The sequence below is a fragment of the Mesocricetus auratus genome, unplaced genomic scaffold (genome assembly GCF_017639785.1).
Source record: "Mesocricetus auratus isolate SY011 unplaced genomic scaffold, BCM_Maur_2.0 Super-Scaffold_100010, whole genome shotgun sequence".
Classification (NCBI taxonomy): domain Eukaryota; kingdom Metazoa; phylum Chordata; class Mammalia; order Rodentia; family Cricetidae; genus Mesocricetus; species Mesocricetus auratus.
In genome coordinates, this window is record NW_024429194.1 from 68,954,500 (window position 1) to 68,974,591 (window position 20,092).

Consider the following 20,092-nt stretch of genomic DNA (forward strand, 5'->3'; position numbering starts at 1 on the left):
TCCAGGAACCTCTCAGGTAACTGTTTCTGGGTTTAAGACTCAGATGTGCCGATTACAGCTGTGTGGTCTTGGAGTAAATTCTTTAACCCTTCAATCAGGGACTAGGTCAGCACGTCCTAGTCTGATGAACACTCTCTCCTCCGAGTTGCCCGTATCAAGTAATATCCCAGGGAGGGGGTGAAGACTGACTGCACCGTGCCTGTAAGGACTGCTAACAGACTCTGAATCTGACCTGAGTAGCAATCCCTTCCCCACCTCTACTTCCTGTGTTTTGTCAATGTGGTCAGTTTTACCTCTTTGAATTTACTTTATTTATCGAAAGGACAGTTAATGCCCCATTGAGGTGTATAAAGGTTTAAATGTGAGTAGTAAATTAAATATGAAGTGCTAAGCACAGAAACTGGAGTATCAAGGACCTGGGTTCCTAACTGCTTGATGGGCAACTAGACTGTGTCCAGGAGCTGACAAATTAAGTTAAAATCTGAGCAAAAAGTCTTGGGATCAGATTCTCAGAAACACAAATGAGTGTACATCTTCCTTTAACAATGCTCACCTTTCAACAGGTTTATGGAGCTGTGCCTCAGTTTACCTATTCAGTCTAATTTAGTCAAAGTTACAGTCGTACCTTAAAATCATCACTTTCAACCTTTAGAAAGAAAGGTAAAAAGAAGAGACTATTTTTGTATAAACCTACAGATTATTATTGTGACGTGTAAGTTTTCCATATGAAGAAGCAGCAAAAGGACCAAAGTGCCACAGGTTAAAGACACTGTGTCTGAGGAAGAAACTGCCCTGTACTGGGCTCGGCTGACCTTCTGTTTGCAATGACCTTCCGGTCTGCAGGCGTATTTAAAGACCACGCCTCCTACTTGCTTCTCTGGAAGACAGGGTTTAACTAACCGCGACCATTGACTGCCTTTGGAAAGGAGCAAGACTTTTAGTCACTAAGGAGCTTAAATCTTGGTGGTTCTCTCATTTTTCCAGTGGAAACTAAAAATCTGTAACCACTGCAAAACAGCATTACTCATCCGCTTGACAGGCTCCAGGTAGACTTCATTTTTAAATTATGACTCAACCGCCGTTTTCTTGTTTTGATGGAACAGAAAGACGGAACTGTAATGGCTAACGTTTTTGTTGATGGCTAACTTTATGTTTAAAAGTTTAAAATCTCTGTGCTTAAGAGAAGTATGAAGCAAAATTAGACCTCCAAATGTTAAGGGCTGCTAAGGGTTAATTTTTTACAGCTGGCTCTGCTTCTGTAAACAAGCTTGCAGAAGAACAAATTGTAACTTTGTATTCTTTGCCTTTATAAACCCGGGGCTGAGGTGGCTGGGTGCTGCTTTCCGGAATCCCCACCCGGCGCCAGTATCTGAATAAAAGCCTCTTATTTGCTAAAATTTATTAATGGTCAAACTGGGGAATCTCCGACCAGACCCGTAACAGGATGGATCTGCGTGAGAGGGGCTCGGGCTTCCATCCTGCAGACTCTGTGGCGGTGGTGGGCTCATTGGCTGGCTCGCAGGTGGGATTTCCTGTCGCCATTTTAAGGAGAAGCGACTGTGCCAGCCAGAGCCTATTCAGTTAAGGGGCTGCACCTCAGACAAAGAGGGGGCAGGAAGAGGAACCCGAGACTGATGCGGCCTGCACCCTGTCCCCGTTCCCCGGCCCATCAAGGGTAGAGTCACGTGGCTGGGGCATCAGGGCCATTGGCGTAGACCCCTTGGGTCATTGTCACACCCAGAGCCCCAAGGGGGTCCCCAGCGCTGCTCTAGGACTGCAGTTGTCGAGGTGGGAGAGGGGAAGCGGTTTAACCCGCTGGGCTCGCGACACCAGGTTTCCAAAGGTGTCCCTGCGTCCCATAGACCGCCACCGCCTCAGGGACGCTGGGCTACCCTCACGCTGCGCCCTTCCCACAATGCAACTCCGCTCGCTGCGGCCCTGGCGAACCCCAAGAGACAGCCCCCTGCCACCGCCCGGACGAGTGATCCGCTCCACCTCCAGCCCCGAGGGTGCGGGTGCGGCAGCTGTGGCCCCAGCTGAGCCCCCGGGAGGACGCGGGCAGGTGCTGGGCGGCGCGCAGCCTCCTTGCTCGGGCGGGCAGCATCTGCGCGCTGGTCGTGCATCCGCTGGCACTGCACACTTCGCGGATGCTCGGTTTCCGCCAACCAGGGTCGCCGCGTTGTCCTACAGCCTGGGAGAGACTCGAAGGTGCGGCGACCAGAGAGGCATGTGACCCACACCTCTGCTCCGCCGCACGCAGCTCGGCTCGGAGGGCGCGCAGGCAGGGAGAGATGGTGGTCTGAAAGGCCGCGCTCCGGTCCCCAAACTGCAGAAGCAAAAGGGCGTCGCGCCCTGCGGTAGCCAATGAGTCAGGCTGGAACCCCTCCGCGCCGGGCGTGTGGATGTAAGTGTGAGGCTGGCGGGCAGAGTGTGGGTGGGGGGGAACTCTGATGCAATCAGACCCGGGAGGAGGAGAGCCGGGAGAGCCGCGGCCACGCCACTCTGCTTGAAGGTCGCCGGCAGCCCGGCCCTTCCTTCACTTTCCTCCGAAAGCCCGCCACGCGGATCCTCCCCGCCCAGCCTTGCTGACGAGGGGCCGCCTTTCCCTAGCCAGACCTTGACACAAAGGACATCTAACTGCCGGGGACAGCGGACACTTTGGCGGCGCCTTCCCCTTTATTTCTCGAGGTAAGGTGCGTTCGGAGGGCAGTGGGAGCGGCAACGTGGAGGGGAGGGGAGGCGACAATGCGGACATCCTCCATGTCTCGTGGACCCGGGCAGAGCGCGGCGGTGCCTTTCCAGAAGGCGGAGTCCGGTGCCCTTCCCCGAACGCAGGGACCCCAGATTCGACCGTTTGCGTACCGTGTCTTACTTTTTGGACTTGTGTGTGTGTGTGTGTGTGTGTGTGTGTGTGTGTGTGTGTGTGTGTGTGAGATAGTGGAGTGTGGCGCCAGATCTGGTTCCATTTTCGAGGTTTAGGGACCAAGCGTGCCATGTGAGGGACGGAAAGGTTCACCGAGGAGTGAGTCAGTCTACATCTCGGGACCCGCAGGGCAGCCGAGTCCTGGAGCCCCCGCTGCCCAGCCCCGTAAACAGGTGCACGTTGTCTGCACCTCCTGGTGCTCGGCCCCTGGGTCTGCTCGGATTAGTGGAAGGATGCTGGCAGTGACTCACTTTCCTCTCCCGCCCTGGAGGTTCTTTCCAGAATGAAGAGCCGGTGATAGGCTGCTTCCTTTGCGAGAACCCGGTCCACCAGGGCGGGAGAACAAAAGGCCACTGCTTGCGCAGGACCCGAGCCTGGTGCCCTGGTCTCCCCTCCCCCGCACCTGGCCCCAAACATTGCGGCAAAAAGGCTTTTAAACTGGCCCGCCCCAAGCGGGGAGGAAAACGCTCCCGAGATCTCGAGGGGCTCGCTCTCACCCACCAGACAGCCCGGCTCCGGGCGCGGGGTTCCTCCTCACCCTTGTGAACCGCGCGCGGTCCTCCCGGGCGCATCGCCCGCCGCCTGGTTTCGGCCCAACTGTGCTCGCACTCCACACGAGTGCATATGGCTGCAAAAGGAATTTCGCGGTAAGCGCGTCACGCCGTGGGGACTGCCTTCCACAAGCTGCCTCGGGCCGAGGAAGGTGGCGCTTACTCCAGCCCTTTGTGTCTCGCTCTGCGGCGTGGACCCGGGCTTTTGCTAGCCTGTTCCATCGGTGGAAAACACACTGGCTTTGGGGATCGAGTACTATTCTCAGACGGATAGGCGGTGTTGTGCGTGGAAGAGAGGAAACCATCCACTGCTAGGAAACGGTATGCATTTGCAAGATTTGACAACTCTGCATGGTTTTTCCTTTTAAATTAAAAAGAATATAATAGAGGGGGAAATAAATGTATGGTTTACAGAACGCAGGGCCAGCAAGGCTGTAATTTGTCACCTTGGTAGAAGAAACGGTGCTGCAACTCGTGCTTTTTCTGACGTCAGAAGGACAACGGAAATAAAACCTGGGCTGGCCTCATTGTCAAATAACTCACCCTATAGGAAACTGGCAAGTCCCGCCACCCGTCTGGTATGGCCTCCCGACCTCTGCCTTCAGATGACTTAAATGACTCTGCTGTTCAGTTACTTAATTCTCAGCGTGTGGCTGAAAGCAATGGAAAAGCGGCCTGGTTTAATTGAGGTATTAATCCTAACAGGGCTTTAAAAAAATTTTTTTAACCAGGTGCTGATTTTAGTGGATGCAGGCAGCAACTAATCAGATCAAGTTCCGGCTCCTTTGCCGTGTCCAGTCAGTCTCACCAGGAAACAGGCTATGGATGAATGCATACAGAAAATGCCAGGTGTTCAGGCCGTGAAGAAATGAGACAGGATCATGAGACCCGAGGATGCTTGAGATAGGGCGACACTGTGTGAGAGGTGACACGTGTCTTTCTCTCTTAATGAGGAGAAAGGATGCGCTGTCTGAATAATTAGGGGAAGACTTTCAGAAGTAGCAGTGTTTCCTGTACCCCGGGGTGACTATAATTCAGCAGATAGGTGGATGTGAAGATACTTGTGAATCTTTCAACTTTTGATGTACATTTTTGCCTTGCTTTGTGAACTGAGGTATAATGAGGGGAGCATGGGACTTAAGCCTGGTGCCTACTACCGTGCTCACTCACTCCACCTCCAATGCCAGGGATACGAGGGTTGCTTTGTAAATTCTTGCTGGCTTGTGACCTTGGCCAGGCAGCTCACCTAGCCGTAGATCATCTCTCCTTTTCCTTTCCCCATAACCGGCTCCTCTTCCCTTAAGTTTGAAACAGTTTAGTCCTTCTGTTCTGCTTTCCTTTCTCTTAACACAACCCCCACTTTTGAGTAGTAATAGAGCTGTGGAAAGCGCCCCTCACTCGTCATTGTGTCTGGAAGCCCATCAAGTACATCTTTGGGATGTAGAGGTTGTGAGATGGGAGGCACCTTGAAGTGTCTGCGTTCGGGAGTGAAGCAGTCAGCTAAGGCAATGTAACAGCTGCCCAGTTGTTCCCATCCATACTAAATGCCCTAGCTCAATCTGGGCACTTCCAAGAGTCTTAAATTGTTCACATTTTGTAAGGCCCTCACTCTCCAGTGAGTTGCCAGGTGCCCAGACCGTTACAGTCTGACCGATCACCTCTTTTTTTTTTTTTGGTTTTTCGAGGCAGGATTTCTATGTATTGTTTTGGAGCCTGTCCTGGAACTTGCTCTGTAGACCAGGCTGGCCTCGAACTCAGAGATCCCCCTGCCTCTGCCTCCCGAGTGCTGGGATTAAAGGCGTGCGCCACCAACACCCGGCTCTCGGTCACCTCTCTCTACTCTCCCAAATGACACGCAAATCCATCCTGCCCCCAGGTACTGCCACAATGTCTATGTAGCTTCCAGACTGGAATGCCTACTGAAGTCCTATATATCTGTGACAGCCTAGCCAGGGTCCTATTTTTCTGCCCCTTAGAAGTGCTTAGTGACCACCTTCAGTGACATTCTCATAAGATCTTTCACTTTTGGTGTACCCTCACTCCTGGCTGTGGGAGACAGATGGTAAGCCACTAGATCAGTCTTCTTGCTGGGCTTGCAACATAATGGCCTAGGGAACTTGGGGCAGATTGGGGCGCTTTAGGACTTCCCCCCTCATTTATTAAATGAGGATGACACCAGTGTTATCCTAGAGACTTAATCAGGATGATGGAGATGAGTTATTCACACATTCTTATTTGTACGATTTGATGGCTTGGTCACTGGTTTTCTGGTGATTAAGGGTTTTAAGCCAGCCATTAATGGTAGAGGAGTTCAGTTACTGAGAGGCCTGCACGGCATGGGGGTGGGTAGTAGCACAGAAAGACTCAGTGCCAGCGAGGTTGCAGTGACTGGGCAGGTAACTCAGTCAACAGATTGAGGCGTCACTGTCTCCATCCAGAGCTGTGGAGATACAATGAGAACCAGCCGGGGATTCTTTGGACAAGTCAGGCCTAGTTAAGTCTTAAGTTCACTGCCAGTTGAAGGCTCAGAGGAGGTCTTCGTGGTTCTCAGCCCAGCTCCACAGTTGACTCAGCCTGTGTCTTTTAAAGTCTACCAAGGCATGGACTCCATTTCCAAAGACAGACCAGACAGGAGAAAGAAAAGGAAGCAAAGCCCAAGAAAACAAAAGCGGGAGGGGCGGGGCGACTCTGTAGTGGTTTAGATTTAAGGCAGAGTACACAGACCCGGCATCAGAGATTACATGAGGATGTCTGGGTGTCGCCTGGTGAAATCTTAGCAATGTGAAGCTATAAGCCTGACTGGCTTTTACCTAGATTTTACCAAACCACCCAGTTGCTGACATCATGGGGCCATAGCCTCAGGTTACAATGCGTGGCCTGTATAATTCCCAGGCCTGGAGGCCCTCTGCTGAGACAGCCAGGATCACATGAAGATGTAATGTGAGGATCTCAGTTTCCATCTCTTGCAGTGACGAAGGTGACTGGAAAGGAAAAGGAGAGGGATAGGCGGCCTGAGGTGTGGAAGGGCAGGGGCTGATGGGAGAGGGCAGAACTGAGAAAAGTTGGTCTTAGTCATTTTTGTTGTGATTGTAAACTGATGAGTGCTTGTGGGCCTGGCTTGTGTGAGTTACACTTTTATAATTATTTGGAGTTGATTGCTGGGTAAAAATTAGGATGTCACTTCACACACGAATTTCCATCATTCCTTTAAAAAAAAAGTCAGCGTTCTCCGGTTCTGTGAGCCTGTGCCGTGGTGCTCATCTGCCTTGCCTGCCTGGACACACTAGCTGCATTTGACCTCAGCCTTTAATTTCAATCTGTAGACCTGAAGGCTGACTTCCCAGTGGACTCTGTAGAGAGCACTTAAAATACACATGGATCCCATCCTAGACCCATGGAGTATGAGGTCACTCTTGATCTCTGATTTTCTTTCTTTATGTTTCCTGCTTGGTTCCCATGTCCAGCTAGAATGACAGCTACCAGTCTTGAGTCAGCTGTTAAGAAGCGGTAGCCCTGGTCTACAAGAGCTAGTTCCAGGACGACCCCCAAAGCCACAGAGAAACCCTGTCTCGAAAAACCAAACAAACAAACACACAAAAAACCAATAGCCGTAGGTTCATCTGCTCAGTTAACGTTGGCCTGGAAACAGTCAGATCAGCCAGAGGCTTGATCTGGGAGAGAGCTTGAAAGACCATCAGTTCTTCATCCTCCAGAGACCAGATAGAAAAAGGGAATTGTCCACTTTCTGCACCATTGTGTGATGTTTGGATGACAAAGTATCTTGGGGACTTGTTCTTCTTTTCCAGACTGAGGTGTATATTTAAAGATATCCTTGTCGAAACGATCCGCTTTTCATGTGCCGCTTTGTGGTGCTTTTCATCCGTCTGTGTTTGTTTTTCCTGGGGCATTTTGTTAGGACTTGATGTAGGAACTCCACTAGGGGTCAAACACAGCACAATTACTGCTTTTAGTGCAAGGATGGTCTGTGATCTGAAATATCAGTGCAGCAAAACACATGCAGCGCTGGGCGTTGGTGGCTCACGCCTTTAATCCCAGCACTCGGGAGGCAGAGGCAGGCGGATCTCTGAGTTCAAGGCCAGCCTAGGTTACAGAGTGAGTGCCAGGATAGGCTCCAAAGCTGCACAGAGAAACCCTGTCTCGGAGAACCAACAACAACAACACATGTAGAAAGTAACTCTTTTGTTTAGAGTATTCCAAATTGTTTTTGAGTCCTTATATTTTGTAATAATTCTAAAAATCCATGTAGTAATTCTAGAAATCCATTTCCAGTTAATGGAAGTTTTAGTTGTATTACTAACTAACCAGTGTACTCACTGTTCTCATTAAATTAAGCTTCAACTACATATCATTTATTATTATTTTACAGTAGTATAGCATCTGTTTTCCTATATCCAATGTTATATGTTGGCTTGACTTCCAGAGTTTGTATCTCAAAGAAAATCAGTGCCATTTTGAAATGTAAATATGGATATTAATTCACAGATAACCTAGTTTGGGCATATTGAAAGCAGGAACTCAGTTGATACTGTGGGAACCTGTTGTAGAATGGAGAAGTAGGAACAGGCCCTGGGGCACAGTGTATAGGATAGAGTGCAGTGGGCAGTCTGTTCTAGATTATCACCCTGTCCCCAGTGACTGGCGGGGCTTGACCTTCCTTAGCATTGGGTTGGTACTTCATTAGCGAGCTGCCATTTTGGACCAGCTCCCTTTGCTTTGGAGGTTTAGTACCATTTCCAGCATGGCCTACTGGAAGCCTGCGATGGATGACCCATTGCATGTGGCAACCAGAAATGTCTCCAGACTTTGTCAAATATCTCCTGATGGGCAGAATTGCTCACAGTTGAGACAGACAGCTTTGATACACTTTTCGTCCCTGGACTTTTAGAAACAACACAGAGTATCTTAAACATTCCAGCACAGTGGCAGGGTAGGATGAAAATACCTTTGTGTTGCTCTCCATGGTTTTAAATGTATTTTCACACCTGTCCCGTACCAATTCATCATGTAGGAAATTTCACGCAAGTTCATGGAGGTGAAGAAGGGCTGTTTGTGCTGCTTCACACTTTTATTGTTCTCTTTTCTGGAGAAATTGCTTGTTAGGATCACTGGTGTTTGCAGATATAGATTTAAAAAAACTTGCATCATTTTGAGTATTAGTGAATGTTTGCTATGCTATGTACATATGAAGTTTCATATATGCGTTACCTTCATACCTCTCCCCCATAAAACTAAAATTGAAAAACAAAAAGGCATTATTAAAATATCGGAGTCCTTGGTCTAAGCCAGTGAATAATCCATGTAACAGGTATGTATGAATTCATCACAAATAAATAACCACACGACGGTCACTAGAGGCCTTACAGAAAAGGTTGGCTTGGCATTCTTTGTAAAAGCAAACAATACAGGCTTTGAAAACAAGGTCCTGCTTGAGTTTGCACAGGTGTGATGCAGAGTGGGGAGGGTGTGGCCAGGACCCCACATGGGAGCAGACCCACTGTAGGAATGCAAAGCCCGGGCACAGCAGAAGGGAAAGCAAGGAGAGAGCTAGGAGCTAGTGGGGTCCAGAAATCGCCTATGTACACACTTGGAACTGAAGTCATGATGGCGGTGGGGACGAAAATGATGCAAGGCAGATGTCCTCCAGAAGAATCTTTTTCTACAGTTAGGAGAGTGGAGGGTCCCAGAAGTGGAATGGAGGGGAAGGTGGGAGGAGTTGGGATTGTCCAACACTAAGGAGTAGAGGTTTGACTGAGGACGGGTGATGTGTTCAGCTTCCATTCTGCGATGGCTGTAGTGACCGAAAACATCCGTGTGGGCAGGCCTAGCAGGCAGTCAGACACTTAAAGAAATTTTTTTTTTCCGAGACAGGGTTTCTCTGTATTGTTTTGGAGGCTGGCCTCGAACTCATAGAGATCCACCTGCCTCTGCCTCCTGAGTACTGGTTTTAAAGGTGTGTGCCACCAACACCTGGCCGGCTTAAAGAATTTATGGAAATTTCTGAGCAGAAAGAAACTGACATCTGCTCTCCTCCCCCCATCCTCTTTTTACAGACTGAAAAAAAAAAAAGAAAGAAAGACACCATATTTTCTGTTGAGGGTCATGGTCATTATCGAGTAGAGTTTGGAAGGGAAACCCCGAGTTGCAGTATAGCAAAGGAATTAGACTGGGAGAAGAGACCTGAAAGATGCTTGTGGACGAAACCTTGCACTGGGATGGAGTCAGAGAACTGACCCTGCCCTTAGGGCAGGCAGAGGCCGGCAGCTGGTGAGCAACTAAAAAGCAGGAAAGAGGGGAAACAGTGGGAGCCAAGTTGAGAGGTCACGAGTCAAGAGAAAGAAGGCTGAAGAAAGCCATTTGTCTTGACGAGGAAAGTCGTCGTAGCTCGCCAGAAGCAGGCAGGCACTGGGAGTAACTACTGCATGGCTACACCGTGGCATTTATGACTGTACTCACCAGTGCATGACGTCTTGCACAGCTGTGGTCACCTGGGAAGAGGAATATTAATCGAGAAAAGGCCTCCATAAGCGTAGCCTACAGGCAGTCACTTGACCATTTTTTTGACTGATTGATGGGGAAGGATTCAGCCACCCCTGGACAGGTGGTCCTGGGTTATGGAAGAAAGCAGGAAGCAGTGGATAACATGGGAGTAGCATCCTCAGTGGCTTCTGCTCGGTTCCTGCCTCCAGGTTCTTGTCTTGAGTTCCTGTCCTGACTTTCCTTCATGACGGACTGTTGTCAGGATATGCATGCTGAAATAGACCCTTCCCTCCCCGAGTTGCTTTTGGTCGTGGTGTTTATCACAGCACCGGACAGAGACCCTAACTAAGACAATAGCTATCTGAGCAGGGTAATAGTGTATCTTCATTTCCAGATGGGGAAGCTGAGGCAAAAGAAGGTGGAGCAGGAACTTGCTGGTGAAACCTGGCATTAGGAGAATAGGGAAGACGAGGGCAAGTGTGTCAGAGGTAGCTGAAGGAACAACAGCTTTGGACAGATCACATGGCAGGTCCAGCGTCCTGGGAATGCAGGACAGAAGCCAGGAGGCCAGAGAGGATGGAGGGTATGTGGTTCTAGTGAAGCTCCAACCATCGGTGTTAGCTGACCTGGGACCTTAGACAAGAGGAGACAGCGCTTCTGAGATACGTTTGCTCTCACTCTGGTCTCAAAGACCATTTCTATTGTTGCCTGTCTCCCAAGGATTTCAAGTTTTAAAGATCTTGAGTGTCAACATTAAACTTTTAATGGAAGTATCATATGCACCCGAATACTTAGATATTTGTTTTGTTTATGTTTAGAGTGTGCATGTGTGTGCTCGAGCAGTGCAAGGTGTGGTGCCGTGGCATGCATTCGAGCGTCAGAGGACAGCTTTTAAGAGCAGGTTCTCTCCTTGCACTGCGCAGATCCTGGGATCAAACTCAGGTCATTAGGCTTGGCAAGCATACTAATCTTAGCCTAGCCGTCTTGCTGACCCTAGATCTTTGAGGGTTTTTTTTTTTTAAGGTTTACTTATTTTGTTATACATACAGTCTTATGCCTGCACAACAGAAGAGGGCACCAAGTCTCATTCCAGATGGTTGTGAGCCACCATGTGGTTGCTGGGAATTGAACCTCTGGAAGAGTAAGTAGTCTGTGCTCCAAGCCATCTCTCCAGCTTCAGTCTTTGAGGTTTTTTGTTAGTTTGGTTTTGGTTTTTCATGGCCATCCACCAGCCTCTGCCTCCCGAGTGCTGGGATTAAAGGCATGTATCACCACCGCCCGGCTTGTTTTTTGGTTTTTCAAAGACAGGGTTTCTTTGTATTGTTATGGAGGCTGTCCTGGAACTCGCTCTGTAGACCAGGCTGGCCTCGAACTCACAGAGGTCCGCCTGCCTCTGCTTCCCCGAGCGCTGGGATTAAAGGTGTGCCCCCCACGCCCAGATGAGGGTTTTTTTTTTTAAAGATTTGTTTTTATTGTTTAACTGTGTGTGTTGTGTGTCTGCGTGTAGGTATCAACATGTATGGGTGCAGTGCCCTGGGAATCCGGGAGAGAGTGTGGCATCCCTTGGAGCTGTGTCCTGATGTAGGCTCTTGGAACTGAACTTAGCCTCTGCTAAAGTGGAAAACGCTCTCAACTGCTGGGTCATCTCTTCAGCCCAAGATCTTTGCTTTTGCTTGCTTGTTGATTTGTTTACTGTTGTTTTGCATGAGATAGAATCTCACTGTGCGCCCGGGCTTTGGTGGGGAGCGCCTTTAAAAACAGCACTCGGGAGGCAGAGGCAGGCAGATCTCTGTGAGTTTGAGACCAGCCTTGTCTACAAGAGCTAGTTCCAGGACAGCCTCCAAAGTCACAGAGAAACCCTGTCTTGAAAAACCAAAAAAAAAAAACCCAAAAACAAAAAAGAATCTCACTGTGTAGCCAAGCTGAACTTGCATCAATTCTCTGCCTTGGCCTCCCTGTGCTGAGATTACAAAGTGTGCCCTATTCTGTATTCATAATGATCAGATTCTGTGTGTAGTGGTTACTGACAATGGCTGTCTACTGTGTTTTTTTTTTTTTCTTGTTTTATTTACCCAATGATATGTGACATTGTTAACTACAACCTTGGCTTATTACATTTAGTTAAGATAACTAAAAGATGGGTTATATGTATGTTATAATGTCATATAAGATGACACTATAGTTAAACTTGTTTAGCTTAACTGAGGCCTTATGAAATGGACTCAAGTTAGCATATGGATACTTCACTATATTAGAAGTGCAGAGATCCGGGACTCTCAAGTGTGTAAACACGCTCAACTAGTGTCAAGAAGAGACTGCCAGGAAGAATAAGAAGACCATTGTCTGTCTTCCTGTCTGCTTGCCTGCCTGTCTGTTGGTCTGTGTGTGTGTGTGTGTGAGTGTGACTGTTTCTGCACCCTCCAATCGAAACATCCCTAGTTTTGATATCTTGCCTATTAGAATAATGCGGCAATGAACATGTGCGTGCAGATACCCTCAAGAAGTGGTGATTTCATTTCCTTTGGGTGCTTGCCCAGAAGAGGGATTGCTGGGTCATAAGGTGGTTCTATTTTTAATTTCTTTGGAATTGCGATGTAAGTTCCCACCTTCAGTGTACAAGGCCTCTCTGTCTCCACACCCTCAGCCACACTTGTTATCTCCTGAGTTTATGATGAGCACCATGCTAATTAGTGTGAAGTTGTAGTTCCGATGTGGTTTTGATTTGCACCCCCAGTTATTAGTGGTGCTGAGTACTTTTCATGTCTCCGGTCGCTATTGGCATGTCCTCTTTGTTAACACCTCCTTAAAGTGCTGACCTAGTCAGCTGTTATGGTTGATTCCAGGTGCTGAGCTAGGATGCCTACCAGCTGTTGAGCTAGGATACCTGCCAGCTGTTGAGCTAGGATACCTACCAGCTTTCAAGTTAGGATACCTATGATCATGTTAGTTCTTCATAATAAAAACAAAACATCAGGGGCTGGAGAGATGGCTCAGCAATTAAGAACACCATCTGTTCTTCCAGAGGACCCGAGTTCCAGTACCAGCACCCACAAGGCAGCTGACAACCACCTGTAGTACTGAGCTAGCCAACACATCACCTCGTACTGTCCCCAGTGTAAGTAGCGTGCGCCTCATCATCACCCCTTGGTCTAAGAAACACAGTTTAAGTCCTGATTTCCCCAACTCCTACTTATCCTTCTTTTTTCTTTACTTTATTTCTTCCTCATGCATACAATACAATATTTCTGAAAATTTCCTGGATTTTGTCTTTGTTCTGTTACTTTGATCTCTGTCACACAAAGTGTCTTACGGTGTGCTAACATCTTATGTGGGATGGCCTTGTGTGCTTAAACAGGTTCTGGGTGTCTTAAAGCCTGATGGATTTATTTGTGTACTCTCTCCCCTGATACATAAACACAGTACAGTCTTGTGTATTTTACTTCAGTGCTGTGCTAAAATGTACCAAGATGATAGTCCTTGCCTCAAGAACAAGGATTCTTGTGGTAAGGATAAGAAGTGCTCTGTATTGAATAAGCTGTGATTTGTAATTATTTTAAATGTGGAGCTGTAGTAATCATATGTCAACATTAAGATCCTCATGTGTTTTTTATTTAATTAATTGTATAGTCTGTTTTCTTTTGTGTGTGTGTTCTCTGTCTGTCTCTCTCAAGTGTCATCCTCAGTCATTTCCCATTTTATACTTAAATCATCCGTGTGTGTGTGTGTGTGTGTGTGTGTGTGTGTGTGTGTGTGTGTATACATACATGCCACAACAAGCATGTGGATGTCAGAGACACTGTGGGAGTTGACTGTCTCCTTCCACCACGAGGGTCCCAGGCATTGAACTCAGGTCTTTAGGCTTTGGTGGTGAGTGCTTTACCCTTGACCCACTTACCCTCTTTGGGCCGTCTTATAGTCTGAGACAGGGTCTCTCATTGGACCTTGAATTTACTATTTCCATTAGACTGGCTGGCCAGTGAGCCCCGATGATACACTCATTTCCTCCCTCTCCCTTAACTCCTGAACCCAATATTGGGGTAACAGGCAGTCTGCCAGACTTCCACTTGGACAATGGGGACCTGAACTCGGGTCCTCATGCTCACGCAGCAAGTTCTTTATTGACTGAGCCATCTCTCCCAGACCCTGATGTTTTTTGTTTTGTTTTTCCCCTTTCTTTTGAATCAAAGGCTCTGGTAGCCCAGACTGGTCTCACATTCACTATCCTTCTGTCTTAGTACCCCAAGTTCAAATCACACGAGTGTGCTACTACCTTAATGCTGGTAGTTCTTATCATCCAGGGAAACTACAATTGTTTCTTGTTTCTTAAATCTGACCTGTACTTTCTACCTCTATGGACTGCGTGCGTGTCACTTCTGCCGAGTGTGTCACTTCAGTCTCAGCTCAGGCCCCATCTCTACCTGTCAATCTCTCCATCAAGCATCTGAGCATCATTAGTGAGAGATTGGGTGCCGTTTATACCGTTGGGTATCATTGAGCGCTATTGCATACCATTAGGCACCGCTGGGCACCATTGCGTACCGTTGGGTATCATTGGACATCAAACCATTTACCAGGCGTGAGCAATAATCATGTTGCTTTGTGTTTGTTGATAGAATTCAGTGTAGAAAATTATACCTTAAGTGAAAATTAATGTCTTTAAACATTTCAAAGCCAGGCATGATGATGCCCAAGTGTAATGTCTGTACTTGGAAGGTAGAGGGAGAAGGATTTTGAAATTCAAGGCATCCTCAGACAGCCTAGACTATGAGACTGTGTCTCAAAGCAAAGCAAACTAAAAACATAAAAAAATAAAAACACATGAAGAAAATCTCTCCTTGGCAATGGTGGCGCACGCCTTTAATTCCAGCACTTGGGAGACAGACACGGGCAGATATCTGAGTCCCAGGCCAGCCTGGCCTACAAAACTAGTTCTAGGACAGCCAGGACTGTTAAACAGAAAAACCCTGCCTCCAAAAGCAAGACAAAACAAAAAGATAGGAAGAAAAGAAAATCTGTCAATGGGCTGCCTGAGCCTCATTTTCTTGAATGTATACATTTTCATTTGTAGTCATCCTTTATTTGGCAGGTTTACTGGGGTTGTCTTTGTGAGAGGCAGCATCTCCACAGAAGACTGGATAGCCTGCAGTGACTCACTGACAGCGATGTCACTGCTTGCTGAGACAGCAGATCACCCTTAGACGTGTTTTCCTCCCTTTGTAGCGATGTCTTTCTTACAAAGCATGTATTATCTATCAGTGAGGGACTGACTTTTGTTTTTACATGTGCATGTATGCATGTGGTCTGTGTGTATGTGTATCCGTGTTCATGTGTGTGCATGAGTGTGGATGCACGTATGCTCATGCTTCCTTACATACATGTGGAGGTTAAAGGTCAGCCTCACGTGTCTTCCGAAATCTCATTTCTACTTTACTTATTGAGGCAGATTATCTCACTGAACTTGGAGCTCACCAGTTTGAGTTCCAGGGATCCAGCTCTGGGATTCCAGACACACCGAGTGTGCACAGCTTTCCCATGAGGACTGAGGGGTTCGAATTTAGGTTCTCATGATTTACTCCTGAGCCATTTCCCTGGAGTGAATGGCTTAGCAAAACCACTTCTGCCCTTCAGAACTCTTGCAGTCTAGTGTTCCGTGAAAAAAGTAGGTTAAAAACAATCTAAAATCTTCAGTGTTAAATTGAGGGGAAGTTGCGGGGGTAGAGATAGAAAAAGAGACAGGAAAGAAAGAGGAATGGAAATGAGGAGGAGGACATGAGTGAGTCTTGGCGGCCTATTTTTAGGTGGCGGAATTTCTTTTATGCGTGTTCTAGAGGCTCTCCATCAAGTGTGTATTACTCTCTGGGAAAAAGAAGACTCATGGTCCAGTCCAACTAACTTTTCTATCACACTGCCCGTCCCAGGTCCCGTTTTAAAAACCTCGTCATCACTTAGTTCTCACAGATAATTTGAGCACCAAGTATTTCCCAAGTAAAGCCCAGGTGAGATGAGAGGCATGATGGGCTTTGTGTGTTTCCGTTCCGTCTCCAGTTTTCATCTTCAAGAATCTGCTAGGCTTCGAGGAGACTTATTTTATGTCCTCAACAGCTTCCTATTTGATGTACTGGTACTAACTGGTGTTTGCATAAGTGAAGTGGGTGGGGTTTTGGTAACCATTGTCATGTTCAATTCCCTACTCGACAAGTTCATGCTATTTCTGTACTACACACACACACACACACACACACACACATGCACGCACGCACGCACGAGTCGTGTGAGAGCACTGTACTCGTTGGTTTTGGGTGTCCTCTTGACATCATAGAGTCATCATAGAGGAAAGAGCCTCAGTTGAGGAAATAATGCCTCCATGAGATTCAGCTGTAAGGCATTTTCTCCATTAGTGATAATCAGTGAGGGAGGACCCAGCCCATGGTTGGTGATGCTATTCCTAGGCTGGTGGTCCTGGGTTCTATAAGAAAGCAGGTTGAGCAAGCCATGGAGAACAAGCCAGTAAGCAGTATTCCTCCATGGCCTCTGCAGCAGCTCCTGCCTCCAGGTTCGTGTCCTGACTTCCTTCAGTGATGAACAGCAACTTGGAAGTATAAGCTGAATAAACCTCTTTCCTCCCCTACTTGCTTTATGATCACAGTGTTTTGTCCTAGCAGTAGAAACCCTAAAACAGCATGTGCGTGTCACACACACACACACACACACACACACACACACACACACACACACACACAGATAAAAGATTAATGTCAAACAATAAACTCCAAATCTCTTCCTTAAAAAAAAAATCTGCTCTTAGAAAATCCTTACCGGGTACTTCATTACCTTCTAGTTTGGAGAGAGAAAAACTCCATAAGTTTAGAAATTACCCAGACTGCTTTGTAGCCAGTTTTCATTAAAGGAGGCCCAGGGGTGAGAGTGGATTCAGCTTCTTGAATGCACCCAGCTTTTCCTAGAGAAGACAGGGGCGGCCATTGCCACTACCTGAAGATCCCAAAGCAGTCAGAGCTGGACTCTAGATACCCCGTGCAGCAGAAGGGAGAGCGGCTCCTGGAGCCTGCCATATTACAGTGTGCTTATGCTGTGGAAGTTTCAACACCTAACACCAGAGGAATTTCCTTCTGATGGGAGACCTGGAAGGGAAAGGACTACCGTGTGGTTTCCATGTGCCAAGAGATTTTACCTCAAATTCTTGGTACTTTGACGGGTCCATTAGAGATCAGTTGGTAAAATGCTTCTTGGTGTGTGTCCCCGCTGGGATGCCTGCATAGGCGTATCAGATCTCACTTAACTAGGCCACAGACATCTTGGTATTCGGGATCAGACAACACATCAGATGTTCTCAAGGAAGTACTCTGTAGAAAATTTATTTGTAGTAACTTCTTTAAGCTTCAGTTTAATTTTTTTTTAACATTCATCTATTTTTTTGAGTTTCATAGTGAATAATTGTTATTTACATAATCCCCCCACCCTGTTCCCCTCCAGCAACTCTTCCCATGTCCCTTACTCTTCAAATTTATGACCCCTTAATTATTACCGTTATACACATATATGCAACTATAAATACAATCTGCTGTGTCCATTTAGTGCTGCTCATATATATGTGTTCCTGGCTGAGCACTGGAGTTTGGGAGAGGGACGCTGGTCCCTGGGGGACACTGATCATCCCTCACTTAGCAGTTATTAGTTGCCTGTAACACTTACATAAGCCAGTGGTTCTCAACCTTTTGGGGGTGGGGGGGTTGTTGAATGACCCTTCCACAGGGGTCGGTATGGGATGTCCTACCTATCAGATAGTTACATTATGATTCATAACAGTAGCAAAATTCCAGTTATAAAGTATCGAGAAACTAATTTTATGCTTGGGGGTCCCCATTACATGAGGAACTATGTTAAAGGGTCCGAGTGTTAAGAAGGTCGAGAACCTGCTCTAGCACTACGTTCTAGGGGTGTGTCCCTTTGACATTCTACCACATTCCAGGACGTCCTTGAAGTGGCACTTGAATAGCCCAGAGTCCTGCGGTATAAGTGTGGACTGTCACTCCAGTCACCCCTCGTTTGGCCTTTGAAGTCTCATTTGCCTTTGTGGCCACCCTTTTGACTTCCGATGAGGTGTCCCCAACCTCTCTCCCATTCGTTCTGTCGGTGGTGCCTTAGAAATTGGTGCCACAGCCGCCCATCTCCGATTGTCTTTCATGTCTGATGAGGAAATAGTGCAGCAGGTGGATTAACCAAAATCCTCTGACTCAGTTTTTAATTCCCTAATTCCCCGACATGGAGTGATCTCATTGAAGAGATTGATTTAATCTCTTGCTGTTGATGTATAAACTATTTGCTAAATTCCAAAATAAAATTCGTCCAGGTTGTAGATCGATCCCCGGGGGATGCCACTTATTGATTTGCATTCACATTCAACTGGGATTGCTTCACGGGATGAAGGTGCTTGCGCCTGTGGTCCAGACCTCTGTGCCCTGCGAGCGAGCACATTAGGATCACGGAGATCACTTTCCCTCAGTGACTTGTCACACTTTAAGTCATTTGTTTATGGTTGGGGGAAGTGTATGTATGCCACAGCACACACTTGGAAGTCAGAGGCTGTTGAGGGGGTGGCTCTTTCGTTTCACCTTGTGGGGTCATGGGAATTGAACTCTGATCCTTAGGCTTGGAAGTGGCAAGCGCCTCAATTGCTGAGCCATCTTGCTGACCTTTGGCTTTCATTTTTAAGTTTAGGTTCATAAAGGTGTGTGTGTTGCCTGTCACTAACGTGGTTTCTTTAAAGGAGACCTCAAGATCATGGGGCATGACTTGCTTTATAGTTGAAAATGGAGGGAGATGTGTAAAAGATGGGAGATTTGGAGATAAACCTGTTTATCTTAAAGTGGCATTTTTGCTAACTTTATTGTTTGTTTGCTTTCAGCGATGGTTTGTGTATCATCAGTGCTGTCTTTCATCAATTTAATGATCCTTTATTTTGCTTTGTTTTAGGGGTCTCAAGAATCTATACTTGCTGCTCTCTGCTTTTAAAGACACTAAGAGTGGAAAAGGTTCGGACTGATTTTTTGACTGCAGACACCTGAATATGATGCATTTCAAAAGTGGCCTTGAGTTAACGGAGTTGCAGAACATGACGGTGCCCGAAGACGACAACATCAGCAACGAGTCTAATGACTTCACTGAAGTAGAGAATGGCCAGATAAATAGGTGAGTATTTTTCCACAAGTGTCACCCGTGAAGCAATGGCTTTAGAAAATTGTTCTGGTTTTCAGTTAGTCTCATGAATCATTTATTTACTGAAGTTATGCTTCATTTGAAGATGCAATTTGAACTTCTTAAGTGACATCTGTTGGACATAGTCTGGAATAGCAGATGAAGGGAATAGGAAAGTAATTATTTGTCTTTTCAAATCTTTCAGTTGAGTCTAATAAAAATGAATAAATACACTGGACCCCAACCAGCCTAAACTTCTCAAAACTCTAGGCCTGTGAATTAGACAGGCTATAGAATTTCATCACATCTCATCCAAATGTGCCGTAACCATTGCTACACATTTTAATCAAGAACCTGTCCAAGTTGTGTTTGCGTGGTCTTTCTACAAATGAGTAAAAACTACAAGGGGATCGTCATCATTATGAACAGCCGTTGAAGTATGAACTTTAAGTAATAATAGTCATCGGTAGGCCCAAATGGCTCTGTGAAAGACTGTGGGAGAGAAACAGTCCATGAAAGAGGAAGAAAAAGGATGGGAGGAGGGAAAAGAGGACAGGGAGGGGAGAGGGTTGGCCTGGTACAGGTCCTTCCCATCCCTGAGTCTGAGACTGTCAAATTACCAGGGTAGAACCATTTTTTTTTTTTTTTTTACTTGAAATGGCTTGAGATCATCTTGGGACATAGTGACCTTTTTACCTGGTTTTTTATGGATCCTTAGCAGGAAGCCTCCCTTGTGCAGTAGTTAGTGGCACAATCTCCTAAGACGCTGAGAGAGAGTGGTGCCTGCAGGACTCCTTTGAAAAGGTTTTAATCGGGTTTGTGTTATGTCATGGTGAGAATGATGACCTGCAGGAGTTGGTCCCTTCTTTCCGGCGTGTGGATTCTAGGGATCAAATTCAGGTGGTCA

General features: G+C 46.9%; 2 protein-coding genes across 7 annotated transcripts in view; one reads left to right on the top strand and one right to left on the bottom strand.

Moving 5' to 3' along the window:
* Positions 1-1,384: 1,384 nt before the first annotated feature.
* Positions 1,385-3,779, bottom strand: LOC121142972. The gene is made up of 2 exons (XM_040754237.1): positions 3,462-3,779; positions 1,385-2,191 (listed from the first exon to the last, which is right to left on the bottom strand). Exons 1-2 carry the CDS (start codon positions 3,777-3,779, stop codon positions 1,895-1,897), a joined length of 615 nt encoding a protein of 204 aa, XP_040610171.1. The 3' UTR covers positions 1,385-1,894.
* Positions 2,111-20,092, top strand: part of Slc38a1 (solute carrier family 38 member 1) — a 65,476-nt gene continuing 47,494 nt past the window's right edge. The window contains exons 1-4 of one of the 6 annotated variants that reach the window (XM_040753910.1): positions 2,111-2,404; positions 2,615-2,688; positions 12,995-13,087; positions 18,964-19,179. In XM_040753910.1, the coding sequence (XP_040609844.1) occupies positions 19,058-19,179 (122 nt within the window). In that variant the 5' untranslated portion in view covers positions 2,111-2,404; positions 2,615-2,688; positions 12,995-13,087; positions 18,964-19,057. The other 5 variants (XM_040753905.1, XM_040753906.1, XM_040753907.1 and 2 more) reach the window with 5 other exon arrangements.

What these genes read in the sequence shown, in the direction of transcription:
- LOC121142972 (XM_040754237.1), bottom strand. Translation starts at nt 3,779, where the DNA reads ATGGTTTCCTCTCTTCCACGCACAACACCGCCTATCCGTCTGAGAATA. An exon ending in ACCGCGCGCGGTTCACAAGG is followed by an intron (nt 2,192 to 3,461) that starts GTGAGGAGGAAC and finishes AGTCTCTCCCAG; the next exon opens with GCTGTAGGACAACGCGGCGA.